The following is a 12,196-nucleotide window of genomic DNA, read 5'->3' as shown; positions in this document are numbered from 1 at the left end:
GATGTGTAGAGGATGTGCTGTATTGTCCATTATGTTCAGAAATTTGTGCAGCATTCTTCTTTACAGAGTCAGCTACAGGGCCATCCCAGTAATCCCCAGTACATTCAGCTACAGGGCCATCATAGCAGTCCCCAGTACAGTCAGCTACAGGGCCATCACAGCAGTCCCCAGTACAGTCAGCTACAGGGCCATCACAGCAGTCCCCAGTACAGTCAGCTACAGGGCCATCACAGCAGTCCCCAGTACAGTCAGCTACAGGGCCATCACAGCAGTTCCCAACACAGAGTCAGCTACAGGGCCATCACAGCAGTCCCCAGTACAGTCAGCTACAGGGCCATCACAGCAGTCCCCAGTACAGTCAGCTACAGGGCCATCACAGCAGTCCCCAGTACAGTCAGCTACAGGGCCATCACAGCAGTTCCCAACACAGAGTCAGCTACAGGGCCATCACAGCAGTTCCCAACACAGAGTCAGCTACAGGGCCATCACAGCAGTTCCCAACACAGAGTCAGCTACAGGGCCATCACAGCAGTCCCCAGTACAGTCAGCTACAGGGCCATCACAGCAGTTCCCAACACAGAGTCAGCTACAGGGCCATCACAGCAGTTCCCAACACAGAGTCAGCTACAGGGCCATCACAGCAGTTCCCAACACAGAGTCAGCTACAGGGCCATCACAGCAGTCCCCAGCACAGATTCAGCATTCTTTATTGGTTTGTTCAGTTTCTTAAATCAATGGTCCTAATGTCACTACCCCAATGTGTCAGAAGTATGAGTTGTTTTTTCACTAATATAAGCTGCAAATATTTAGCATAGACCCACCATGCACTGTCCCTGAGGATGTCTCTACCATCAAAGGAGTAGATGGGTACATTCTCCCTCATTTTACTGGCATCATCTCCAAAGATAGACTCCCAACTGCTAAACAACACTTGGTTCTGAAAGGAAGAGAAAGAAAAACAGCGCATTATCTTAACTTCTTACTAAGATTTTATTCATAAAGAAGCAAGATACACAAAATGAAAGACTTGTGCAGAAAAAACACTCTACTGTTAAGGAATTCTTTCGATCAAATTTGACAGTAAAATATTACTGCTCCAGTTAATAAGTGATAATATTGCCACTTATCCTGTGGTAGTGTCTCACCTTGAGGTTTACGATGGAGATGGTGTCCCTGTCCGACCTGCGGACGATGGTGTAGAGGTCCTGAAGCTTGGAGGAGAGGAAGGCTCTGTAGGTTCCCTTCAGACCCGTAGCACGAGCCTGCTGGAAGCACAGGAAGTCTGCACCACGAATTCCTCGCATGTTACCAGTTTGAGGGGCATTCAAGGCAATTAGATGGAGCTAATGAAGATAGAAGAAGAAAAGAAAAAGTGATTTATATTACCATAGCAACCTTTCTTTGGCCTGTTTTTGTTGTTGAACAAGAATTTGAAGTTTAACTTTGCAACATTTGCTGAATATGGACATAGAGGTTACTTTTGTATTATATTTATATTATATTATATTTATAGTTTAAATGTTTGAAGAAAAACATGCTAAAAGAAAAAAAGCAAATTATATTTCTATTGCTGCCACTACATGAAAAACACTGCAAGGATAAACTAAAGATTTGGTCCTTAGTTTTATGTGAACTACCTGCGAGATACTCTGAAAAGTATTCCATCTAAATATTTAGATCCAATACGTCATAGTTCAAAAGTACTATGAGTTCAGACAGTCACATGTGACAATGACTGAATGGCTGGAAGGGTTGGACTAAATTGAGGGCTTCAGAGTTATGGAGATGCCCAATTTCACACTTACATTGTTCCCTTCTTCTCCTGAGGCCATTCTTAACCAGTGTAAAACATTGGAGGATTAGTGTTTATACTCTGGTTCCCATATTAGGGTGGAGAAGGGGGAGGGGAGGTGGAGGGGTAGCTTAAAGTTTTAATAGCACTGTCAATTTTCAATTAAATTATAATAGCACATTTACAGGCTTATCAAAAATATCTGAGGATTACAGCAAAGCAAACACTGCTGTTACACACAGGGGTGCATATGTATTTTATGTAAATCCAGTCAAATATAAAAGTATAGGTAAAAAAACTAGAATTTATAGCTTTGTTATTATGCAACTGATGTATTTTGAATCAATATAGTATATCTAGTTGACACATTCACTGGCTGGCTTACATTTAAGACGATTGTCAAAGTATTTGTCATTACACCCCATCTGTTATGAAAATAACAATGCTACTTTGTTGTTTAGTAAATAAAGGTACAGCGTAATATGTCATGTGTTTTTGTTTACTTGAGACTATTGCCTCACTTAAGGGGGAACAGATGAGTTTTTATGTTCAGATATGATATTTTCACATATTTTCAATACAAACACATGTATGCTTCATAACATTTAATCGGACCATGAAAACTTTTTTAGCTTATGTACTGATGGGACAATTTAGATGGAAATATATGGGCACGATTTCTGTATCTGGAATTGAGTTATGATAAACTAATCATAGTTTATAATAATATTTCATACTAATGATCTCCATAAAAATGGCAATTTGATATTCAGTGTATCTTCTCCTCTCACCCCTGATCCTGATGTTTCAACGTTAACAGCAGGCCCGGGCACAGGTGGGTTGGGTCGCTGTTGTGGAGTGACAGGGGGTCTGCTGTCAGGCTGCTGGTTGGTTAATCTTCCATCTGTCTGACCCGTGTAAGTCTGGTCAGGGAATCTAGGCTCGTACTGTGGGGGGTATCTGGGATCTACAGGAGGTGGAGGCTCAATGGGTCGTATGACAGAACCACCCTGGGAGTAATGGCCCGCTCCGTTGTTATGGGACTGGTCTTGGGACTGGGGGTACAGAATCACAGGTGGAGGCTGGGCTTCTGCCACTTCATTCTCCTTTCCACGAAAAACAAAAATATTCAGAGGTTATAGAAGTTAGTAAATACTAAAGCTATGTTTGCTCTATTTAATTCTTCTGTAGAACTTACCAGATCTCTGAAGAAAGGATTGTAATCTCCAAGCTGAGGAGGGGAAACAGCTTTTAATGCTTTTAGTATAAATTCACAACTGACATATGAAAATCTCATAAACTACAGACAAGACAGTAACATTGGAAACTTCTCTTCAAGTAGCCTAGAAACTGAAAATCTAACCAAACTCCATTAAAACTATATGGTAAGGTTCTATATGGTTTTATAAGACAAAATTCAAAGTATTTTTCACAATGTAGATGACAGTACCATGACTTGTCGTAGTCCATCGCGCACTCTCAAATAAAGGTCTGCCCTGTCTAAGATGTAGACAAGACTGCCCTCTTCCTGGCGTCTAGCAGTAGCGATCATTGTGTCATATGACCTCAAAACTGTAACCTGTGAAAACAAAGAAGCACTATGTTCAGCTTTTTGAATTCCTAAGAAATGGAGGCCATATTTAACCAGGTACATAAATCTATGCACAATACAACCACAAACAAATGCAGAAACGGCACTTACCCCAGAGGAGGGACCGGGATTTCCAGGTGGGCCCGGAGGGCCAGGAGGTCCGGGAACACTGACAGCTTTAAATTGAAACAAAAGCTTATCACTGACTTGACTTGTGGTTCCAGAGGAGTTTGTCTCAGCGGTCAACAGCAAACTGTTGTTCTAAACAGGATTATGAGGCTGCTATATACTAAACATGTGTTGCCAAAGCTATGGTGACCTGCTATCTTGTTTTCAACACACAATGTCACAGTTTACAACTAAATCACTTTTCATAAAGCAGCTGTCCTCAGGTTGACCTTCATCACGACTGTCGGGATGTTTCCATTTCACAATCATAAGGGTCAAAAATAATTTTTTCCATATTTTCTCCATTCGTCTGTTTAAATTCAAAAGTAATGTATGTGGTTGTGATTATTGTACAATTATTGTGCACATGGGCATGAAACAAACAAAAGAGGCTATTCTCTGTTAGTCTCCATTTTACCTGTGGACAGCATGGGACATCATAATTTTCACTCAAAATAATGAATTAATCCCTCTCTAAGGTCTGCTCTCACTTTGGAAACATAACCCCGTATTTTCTAAAAGCTGCTCTCACTTTATGAATTCCAGAAAATTCTTAACCTTTTGGTGACATGTACAGCTGTCTGCGTCATGTTATGTTTCCGATTATTGTTTTCACCATTACTGTTTCTATTTTCGCCAGCAGTGACCATTATCATTGAATAGTTTGATGTTTTGGTATTCTTTTATATTATGTGCTTGAGTCTTATGTGTCTGTAGATCATTTTCTATTTTATGGAAATTCCCATCCATCCCTCCATCATCTACCGCTTCACCGGAGATTGGGTTTCGGGGGCGGCAGCTTGAGCAGAGAAACACAGACGTCCCTATCCCCGGCCACTTCCTCCAGCTCTTCCAGGGGGGTGTTGCCAGAACAGCCGAGAGACATAGTCTCTCCAATGTGTCCTGGGTCTTCCCCGGGGTCTCCTCCCAGTGGGACGTGCCCAGAACACCTCACCAGGGAGGCATCCAGGAGGCATCCCAACCAGATGCCCGAGCGACCTCATCTGGCTCTTCTCGATGCGGAGGAGCAGCCGTTCTACTCCGAACCCCTCCCAGATGACCAAGCTTCTCACCCTATCTCTAAGGGAGAGCCTAGACACCCTGTAGAGGAAGCCCATTTCGGCCGCTTGTATTCGCAATCTCGTTCTTTCGGTCACTACCCACAACTTGTGACCATAGGTGCAGAGCCCGCAACATTGCGGATGTGGCACCAATCTGCCTGTCAATCTCCCGTTCCACTTATCCTTCACTTGTGAACAAGACCCCGAGATACTTGAACTCCTCCACTTGGGGAAGGATCTCCACTTTCCACCTGGTCCACTGTTCCACGGCCAGGACGAAAACCACACTGCACCTCTTCAATCCGAGATTTGACTATCCGACGGATCCTCCTCTCCAGTACCCCTGAATAGACCTTACCAGGGAGGCTGAGGAATGTGATCCCCCTGTAGTTGGAACACACCCTCTGGTCCCCCTTTTTAAAGAGGGGGACCACCACCCTGATCTGCCAGTCCAGAGGCACTGTCCTGTCCACGCAATGCTGCAGAGGCGTGTCAACCAAGACAGCCCTACAACATCCAGAGCCCTGAGAAAGTCAGGACGGACCTCATCCATCCCTGGGGCCTTGCCACCGAGGAGCTTCTTGACCACCTCAGCATCCTCATCCCCAGAAAAATACACACTGTTGCGCCGCTTCACCTCACACCCCCACCCCCGAGACGTCGGTTGGTGGACCAGAATCTCTTCGAGGCCGTCCAGAAGTCATTCTCCATGCCCTCCCAGGCCCGAGTTTTCGCCTCAGCAACCGCCAAGGCTGCGCTCCGCTTGGCCTGTCAGGTACCCAACAGCTACTTCGAGAGTCCCACTGGCCAAAAAAGGCCCGATAGGACTCCTTCTTCAGCTTGACGGCTTCCCTCACTGCTGGTGTCCACCAGCAGGTTCGGGCGTTGCCGCCACGACAGGCACCGACCACCTTACGGCAACAGCTCCGGTCAGCCGCCTCAAAAATGGAGGCACGGAACACGGCCCATTCAAACTCAATGTCCTCCATCTCCCCCAGGATATGGTTGAAGCTCTGCCGGAGATGGGACTTAAAGAAGTCCAACAACAGAACACCACTTTGATTGAGATCGGGGGGCTGTTCCTCCCAATCACACCCTTGCAGGTCTCACTGTCATTGCCCATGTGAGCATTGAAGTCTCCCAGCAGGACGAGCACTCTCCAGTCTTGTCCTGCTGGGGGACTTTATGGAAATGTCCCAACACCAATTCAAAAAAAGATGGGATGTTGAATTAAATGTAAATGAAAACAGAATGCAATGATTTGCTTGTCATAAACTAATAATTCCATTTACAATAGAACATAGAAAATGTGTCTAAAGTTGAAAGTAAGATATTTTTCTATTTTATGAAAAATATTAGCTCATTTTGAATTTGACACAGCAGCAGCAACTTATTTCATAAAAGTTGGGACAACAAAAGACTACAATTGGAAAGAGTCTCTAAGAAGTAAAGCCAGGCAAAGTTTCAACAGTCTGCATTAATTGCATCTGCAAACATTTCAAAATAATGTTCATCATTGTAAAAGTACACAAGATAATCAAAAGATTCTGAGACTCTGAGGACATCTCTGAAGACATAAATGCAAATCATTACTGTTTTTACTTACATTTTACACAACGTCCCAATGTTTTGGGATTGTATATTGGCCTATGTTTTGGTGTTCATGACTGTGTTCATATTGTGAGTACTGCTCACAGGGGTCCCCCAACGATCAGCACTGGGACCTCTTCTCTTTGCCATATACACCACCTCATTGGGCCAGATCATCCAATCACACGGCTTCTCATACCACTGCTATGCCGATGATACCCAGCTCTATCTGTCTTTCCCACCTGACAACCACACGGTCTCAGCACAAATCTCAGACTGTCTCTCTGACATATCAAAATGGATGAACGCCCATCACCTCCAACTAAACCTCTCAAAAACTAAATTTGCATCCACACTGAATCCCTACCTCTTGCTCCATCAAAGGTGGCTAGAAACTTGGGTGTCCTGATTGATGACTAACTAACCTTAAAAGACCATGTTACTTCCGTTGCTCGATCATGCCGCTTCGCATTGCTAAACATAAGAAAGATCAGGCCTTACCTAACCCAACACGCCACCCCGCTCCTGGTGCGGGTCTATGGTCATCTCCCGCCTTGACTACTGCAACGCCCTACTAACTGGTCTCCCAGCCTGTGCTGTGAAACGTGGCGACATGTCTGGTCTTCGATCAGCCGAAAATAGCAAACGTCACCCCTCTGTTCATTGAACTCCACTGGTTATCCATAGCCGCCCGCATCAAATTCAAGTCACTGATGTTAGCCTACAAAGTGCTTAATGGAACGGTTCCCATCTGCTTGAATGCTCTTGCAAAGGCTTATGTCACAACTCGGTCTCTCCGGTCAGTAAAGGATTGTCGTCTAACAGTGCCTACACCACACTACACTTAAGAAAATCCAGAGTCTTTTCAAGTGTTGTTCCATGATGGTGGAATGACCTACCAAGTGCTACCAGAACAGGGGCGTCCCTGTCTATCTTCAAGAAACTCTTGAAAACCCAGCTCTTCAGAGAGCATCTCCTATCCTAGCACTTACCCTGTACTTCCATACCCCCTGTATTGCACTTTATCTTTCTATACTTCCCTCTATGCCTGCACTCTATCTCTACACTGTCACCCCTGTCAACTCTGACAGAGTCTGACTAGTGGTTTTCTTCTATGTAATTTTTGTTAGCTTTGATGTTAGCTGTAATGTTATATCCTCATTTGTAAGTTGATTTGGATAAAAGCGTCTGCTAAATGCATAAACATAAACATAAACATACTGCTGTGTGTGTCCTAGCCTCAGTTTTATTTTACAAGCTAACCAAGTTAAATATTAAAGTTGTGGCTGACAAAAACATTATAAAAAAACTGCTGCCTATATACTGATCCCTTCATGGAATCTCATTTCATAAATCTGGTCCCATTTGGATAAACAGTAGTTTAGTATCAAGCTACTGTATCAGAAACACAAATGAAGGAGAGGCACACTCCTGGTCAGCTGAGTAAAGCCTGCGTGTTAAAGTCAGTGGCAACCAAACTGAGTTCTGACTTACTGATTAAACATTAAAAGACTAAATAATTTCATGTTGAGGTTTCCTCTGTTGTTGTAAAATAGTTTATGACATACCACTTCATGAAATTTCAGGCACAGAAAACAAATAATTAAACACTTACAATAACTGGGTCTATAGACCCCAGGAAATGACCCTGGAGGTCCAGGCGGTCCTGGAGGACCTGGTCGCCCATCATAACCAACCCCTGGTGGCCCTTGAGGTCCTTGGGGTCCAGGAGGGCCCATTATAGAATCTCCTTTCGGACCCTAACATGAACATTGACATGACTGGAATATTATGTTTTGAAAGTAAATATAACTCCAGATAAACACCTTTAGTTTATGATGACAGGTTAAGTGAATCTGTAAATACACGATAAGGAATTTTACTCTCAAAACTCACAGGTAAGCCAGGGTTGCCGGGTGGCCCTTGTGGGCCCTGTTGTCCTCCAAAACGTGGGTCATAATATCCAGGCTCCCCCTTTTCTCCCTTGACACCTGTGTCTCCACGCTCTCCTTTTAGTTCGTTCTGTTGGAAAAAGTCTAATGATTAGACGTTTTGTTGTCTTTACATCGTGTACATCTACAATACTCAGAAACGTGATGAGTGATGAAATGTGATGAGCTGGTTTACCTTGAATGTGTAAATATCAAAATTAGAAGCTGATCCTGAAAAAGAAAAAAAAGACTTCATAAAATAAAACAATCCAGCAGTGTCGACAATATACAACATCTGTAAAAATAAGTAATGCATGTGTTGCTTACCTGGGATTCCTGGAAGTCCAGCTTCACCACGATCTCCTTTTTCCCCTTTGATTACTACAACAAGACAACATAGGACAATGCGAGTAAGCAGGTTTAGTGGCTTAGCAAGGTAACTACCAGTTCAGCTCTGGATTTTCAGTACTACGAAACGGGTTCACATCTTGCTGGAGTTTGTAACCATTTCCTGGTAGGTTGGGTTTTGAGATGCTGTAAGAGATCAACATAGGTAGAAGCACCACTCCCGACCATGTACTTTTCTTAGAAATGGAAAAATTAAGTGGATGTTGGCGCTTTAACAGTGAAACTATCTCATCCCAACTCCAACAGGGTTGATTTTCAGTGGGATGTGTCAGCCAAAGGGAATGTTTATGTAGCCTAAAACAGAAACTGATGATCTAAAACTTGTTCCTGCTGACTTTCAAAGATTTGAAAATAACATTTATGACTTTATCAATCAAAATCATCCCTGAAATGTAAAAGTTTTTCCTGCCTTTTTCTAATACATTATGTGACTGTTTTTTCTTATTTTAAAAACTGTTAAAAACTTCTGACAACCAAGAACAACTGCCAAATTAGGTTTGCTCATTTGGCCAATTTGGTACAAAGAGAATTAATGACAGCCAGTCTGACAAAAGAGTAAATCTGACTAAATAAGACAGAAACCTTCTCACATACTTTAAGAATAAGTTTGTATTACATTAATTTAATAAAATGCTTAACTGCAAATCGTTCAGATCAACTTGGGCTTTAATGACAGGGCAATGATATTGATCTGCTTTTTCATTCGCACACATTGGTGGAAGTCAGGATTCTTTTATGCCTTTTTTGTCAGTGTTTCTTCCAGTCTTGGCTGCAGTAACTGTGTTGCTTTACAGTCAGATAGAATTATAGATTGGTCACTTTATACCAACTCCACCCATTTTACACACATTTACAAAGTCAGAAAACCTTGATTGACTTCCTGATTTAATACCAGCATGGTAGTACCACTTAGCAAGATTTTGTCAGCGGTAGATAGTGGTGGTTAATTAAGCCAGACCAAATACAGATATGTTGAACCTGCTTCATAGGACCCAGGTGGACACTCCCAGGTGAAAACTCAAGTTGAACTTTGTTCCTCCCCAGACATTTCAAAACAAAACATTTACAATTATTTTTAGGATTAATGCTTTGCTATATTTTGTTTTGGCACTAAGACTATACATTTTACATGTTAGCAGATCATACCTGGGTAATTCCTTGATGCTTCATCATAGCGCTATTTACAGAGAGACAACATGTAACAGAGATTTAGTCCAGCATAGATGAGAGATATGAACTTGAAATGATACACATTATGTTCAAAATGTGGCTCAGAATTTGGGATCCTGTGACTCACATTGAAGCGGTCTAAAGTACTGGCAGGCCCAGGTGGTCCAGGTGGCCCAGGTGGTCCTGGTGGGCCAGCGATTCCCTAATGAAAACACAATGTTAACATTCAGAATGACTGAGTGACTGTTGAAGCAGAGAGTAAAGTGGGTTAGGTGCCCACTGTGAAGAATCCATTTACTATGGAAAGACACGTGTACCAGAGTAATGGTGCTTAAAAGTTTATGAACTCTTCAGAATTTGTTGTATATTTTACATAAATATGGCCTAAAAATACATGAAAAGAGACAAAAGCATTATACTTGGTCATATTTCAGTATGTGGTATGATCCCGTGTTGAAGGAACTAAACAGAGATTGTTCACACTTTTCCAATCAGCCCATCACTACTTATAGAACAGCTTCAACTTTACTAATGAGTTTCCTCCCACTAACGGCTTCCTTCAGGTCCTTCCGCAACATCTCTATTGGATTGAGGTCTTTGACATTCCAAAACAGTCACTTTGTTCTTTCGTAGAATGCTTTAGCCACTCTTTTTTCAGCAGGATCCAATTCTCCTGAATATTTTTTCCCCTGACATTTTCAATGCAGCCAAACTGGCCAAAGCCACACTACCACCACCGTGTATCATGGATGGGATAAAGGCTCTTAAAGTAAATTGCAGCATTTTTCTGTCAACAAATGTAAAGCTTTTGTCATAAACCAGAAAGTTCTATTTTGATCTCAGTCATAATAAAAAAGCTCTCAGTCAGGGTTTCTAAGGGATGTGAAGGTTTATCAAAGTAAAATAAGCTAATAATCACAATGAGCTCACACCTTTTTAATGCTCAGAATCAGTAGTCTTTCATACTTAGCTTTTGTTAACTCTTCCTTCTCACCAAGCTGGTGCTTATGACAGTGGTGTACTGTGGCAGGTTAACCAACAAAATAGCTTTTATTAAGTGCAGGTTATACTGGGGATGGTTTGGGGTTGTAAAGCAAAACAATGTCTTCTAGCACTGCTGAGTCTGCCTATGTTAGGTATTGGTGATGATCATAATACTTACGGGATAGCTGTAGCCTGTGCCAACTGCTGGCTCTCCTTTCTCACCCTTGTATCCGTTTACACCAGGGCGACCCTGAGGGAAGAAAGGCACTAATCAGTTTTTCTCTGCACTTAGGAAAACAGAAATAAAATAGTAGAAATGTGCCAAACTAATAATATTGAGTGGGTGAGCAATATATACATATGTTATACTTAATACAAAGACAGATAATTAATATTTGTGTCGGAGTTGACCAACAAGCAAACAAAGGGACACTTACAGGTCTTCCAGGCATTCCAATTTCACCCTTTAATCCAGGAGGTCCATATGGACCCTGCAACAAGACAAAGTGAAATAAAAACAATGTGACTGACTTGAGAAGAATAAGAAAAATTACCCAAAAAACTTCTTGGAAACACAAACACGTACAGGGGGTCCAACAGGTCCTGGGGCTCCTCTGTCTCCCTACAGAGATAAAACACAGACTATTAGTTTTAAATACATAACAAACAAGAAGAGGGGGGAGCTGATGGGATCAGACAGATATAAATGGAGACAGTTGGATGGGACTCACCTTTAGGCCAGTTAGGCCTGCCAGATACAGAGGATTTCCATCAGGTCCAACTATTAAACCTGGTTCACCTTTCTCACCCTGAACACATGGCAACAGCAGTGAGACAACACAGATGGGCGGGGTATCGTCATTATAACTAACAGCTTTATTAACACTTGACAAAACAATTCGAATTTACCTTCTCTGCATATCCCGTGGGACCGGGGTCACCTCTGTCACCCTTCGGTCCAATAGGACCCTGTTAGATAAATAGTGTTATATGTATAAGATGCGTAGAAACAAAGCTTTCACTTTTCCAACAGGAAACACTTTATCCACAGCCCATATAATTAGCCAGCCCATTAGTCTCTGGTTACACAGCACCGTTTGTGAATTGTTAAGGTGACCATTGTTTCAGTATTGACATGAAGTGCAATGTTGTGTGACTGCTGTTCAGGGATGCATTTCAATTTCCCTAAATTATAGGAAAACAAAACAAATAGTCAAGTTTTTTCAAAAGTCGGGACTGCTTCAGCATCCACATCTATAACTTATTTTTGGAAGTAGAAGTCTGATTATAATCTATATCTGTTGATCTGAGTGTTGTGCAGCCAGAGTCTGACTTTATATCTGTGACATTGTTGTGCAGACACGAATAACAACACATCTGTCAGCCACACACTGAGAGACAAGTTAATTTATTTTCATAAACACAGTCGGAGTAGTTTTAAATCAGGTCAACATTACATCCTGCCACTTGAATCAGGGTCTAGAGCTCAAAATGTGTGTTT

General features: G+C 42.2%; 1 protein-coding gene across 2 annotated transcripts in view; it reads right to left on the bottom strand.

Moving 5' to 3' along the window:
* Positions 1-12,196, bottom strand: part of col18a1a (collagen type XVIII alpha 1 chain a) — a 77,060-nt gene that overhangs the window by 1,665 nt on the left and 63,199 nt on the right. For both annotated transcript variants that reach the window (XM_072397890.1, XM_072397889.1), the window contains 17 exons: positions 11,605-11,664; positions 11,427-11,504; positions 11,282-11,317; positions 11,133-11,186; positions 10,874-10,945; positions 9,839-9,913; positions 9,688-9,718; positions 8,461-8,514; positions 8,330-8,364; positions 8,099-8,224; positions 7,818-7,962; positions 3,495-3,559; positions 3,243-3,371; positions 2,991-3,023; positions 2,584-2,898; positions 1,146-1,343; positions 822-937 (listed from right to left, as the gene is read on the bottom strand). In XM_072397890.1, coding sequence (XP_072253991.1) covers positions 822-937; positions 1,146-1,343; positions 2,584-2,898; positions 2,991-3,023; positions 3,243-3,371; positions 3,495-3,559; positions 7,818-7,962; positions 8,099-8,224; positions 8,330-8,364; positions 8,461-8,514; positions 9,688-9,718; positions 9,839-9,913; positions 10,874-10,945; positions 11,133-11,186; positions 11,282-11,317; positions 11,427-11,504; positions 11,605-11,664 — 1,622 coding nt within the window. The remainder of the gene's footprint in view (positions 1-821; positions 938-1,145; positions 1,344-2,583; positions 2,899-2,990; positions 3,024-3,242; positions 3,372-3,494; positions 3,560-7,817; positions 7,963-8,098; positions 8,225-8,329; positions 8,365-8,460; positions 8,515-9,687; positions 9,719-9,838; positions 9,914-10,873; positions 10,946-11,132; positions 11,187-11,281; positions 11,318-11,426; positions 11,505-11,604; positions 11,665-12,196) is intronic.

Source organism: Leuresthes tenuis, unplaced genomic scaffold (assembly GCF_036924035.1).
Source record: "Leuresthes tenuis unplaced genomic scaffold, fLeuTen1.0.hap1 SCAF_12, whole genome shotgun sequence".
In the NCBI taxonomy this organism is placed as follows: domain Eukaryota; kingdom Metazoa; phylum Chordata; class Actinopteri; order Atheriniformes; family Atherinopsidae; genus Leuresthes; species Leuresthes tenuis.
The sequence above is the reverse complement of the archived record's forward strand: the minus strand, read 5'-3'. Positions and strand labels throughout refer to the sequence as shown.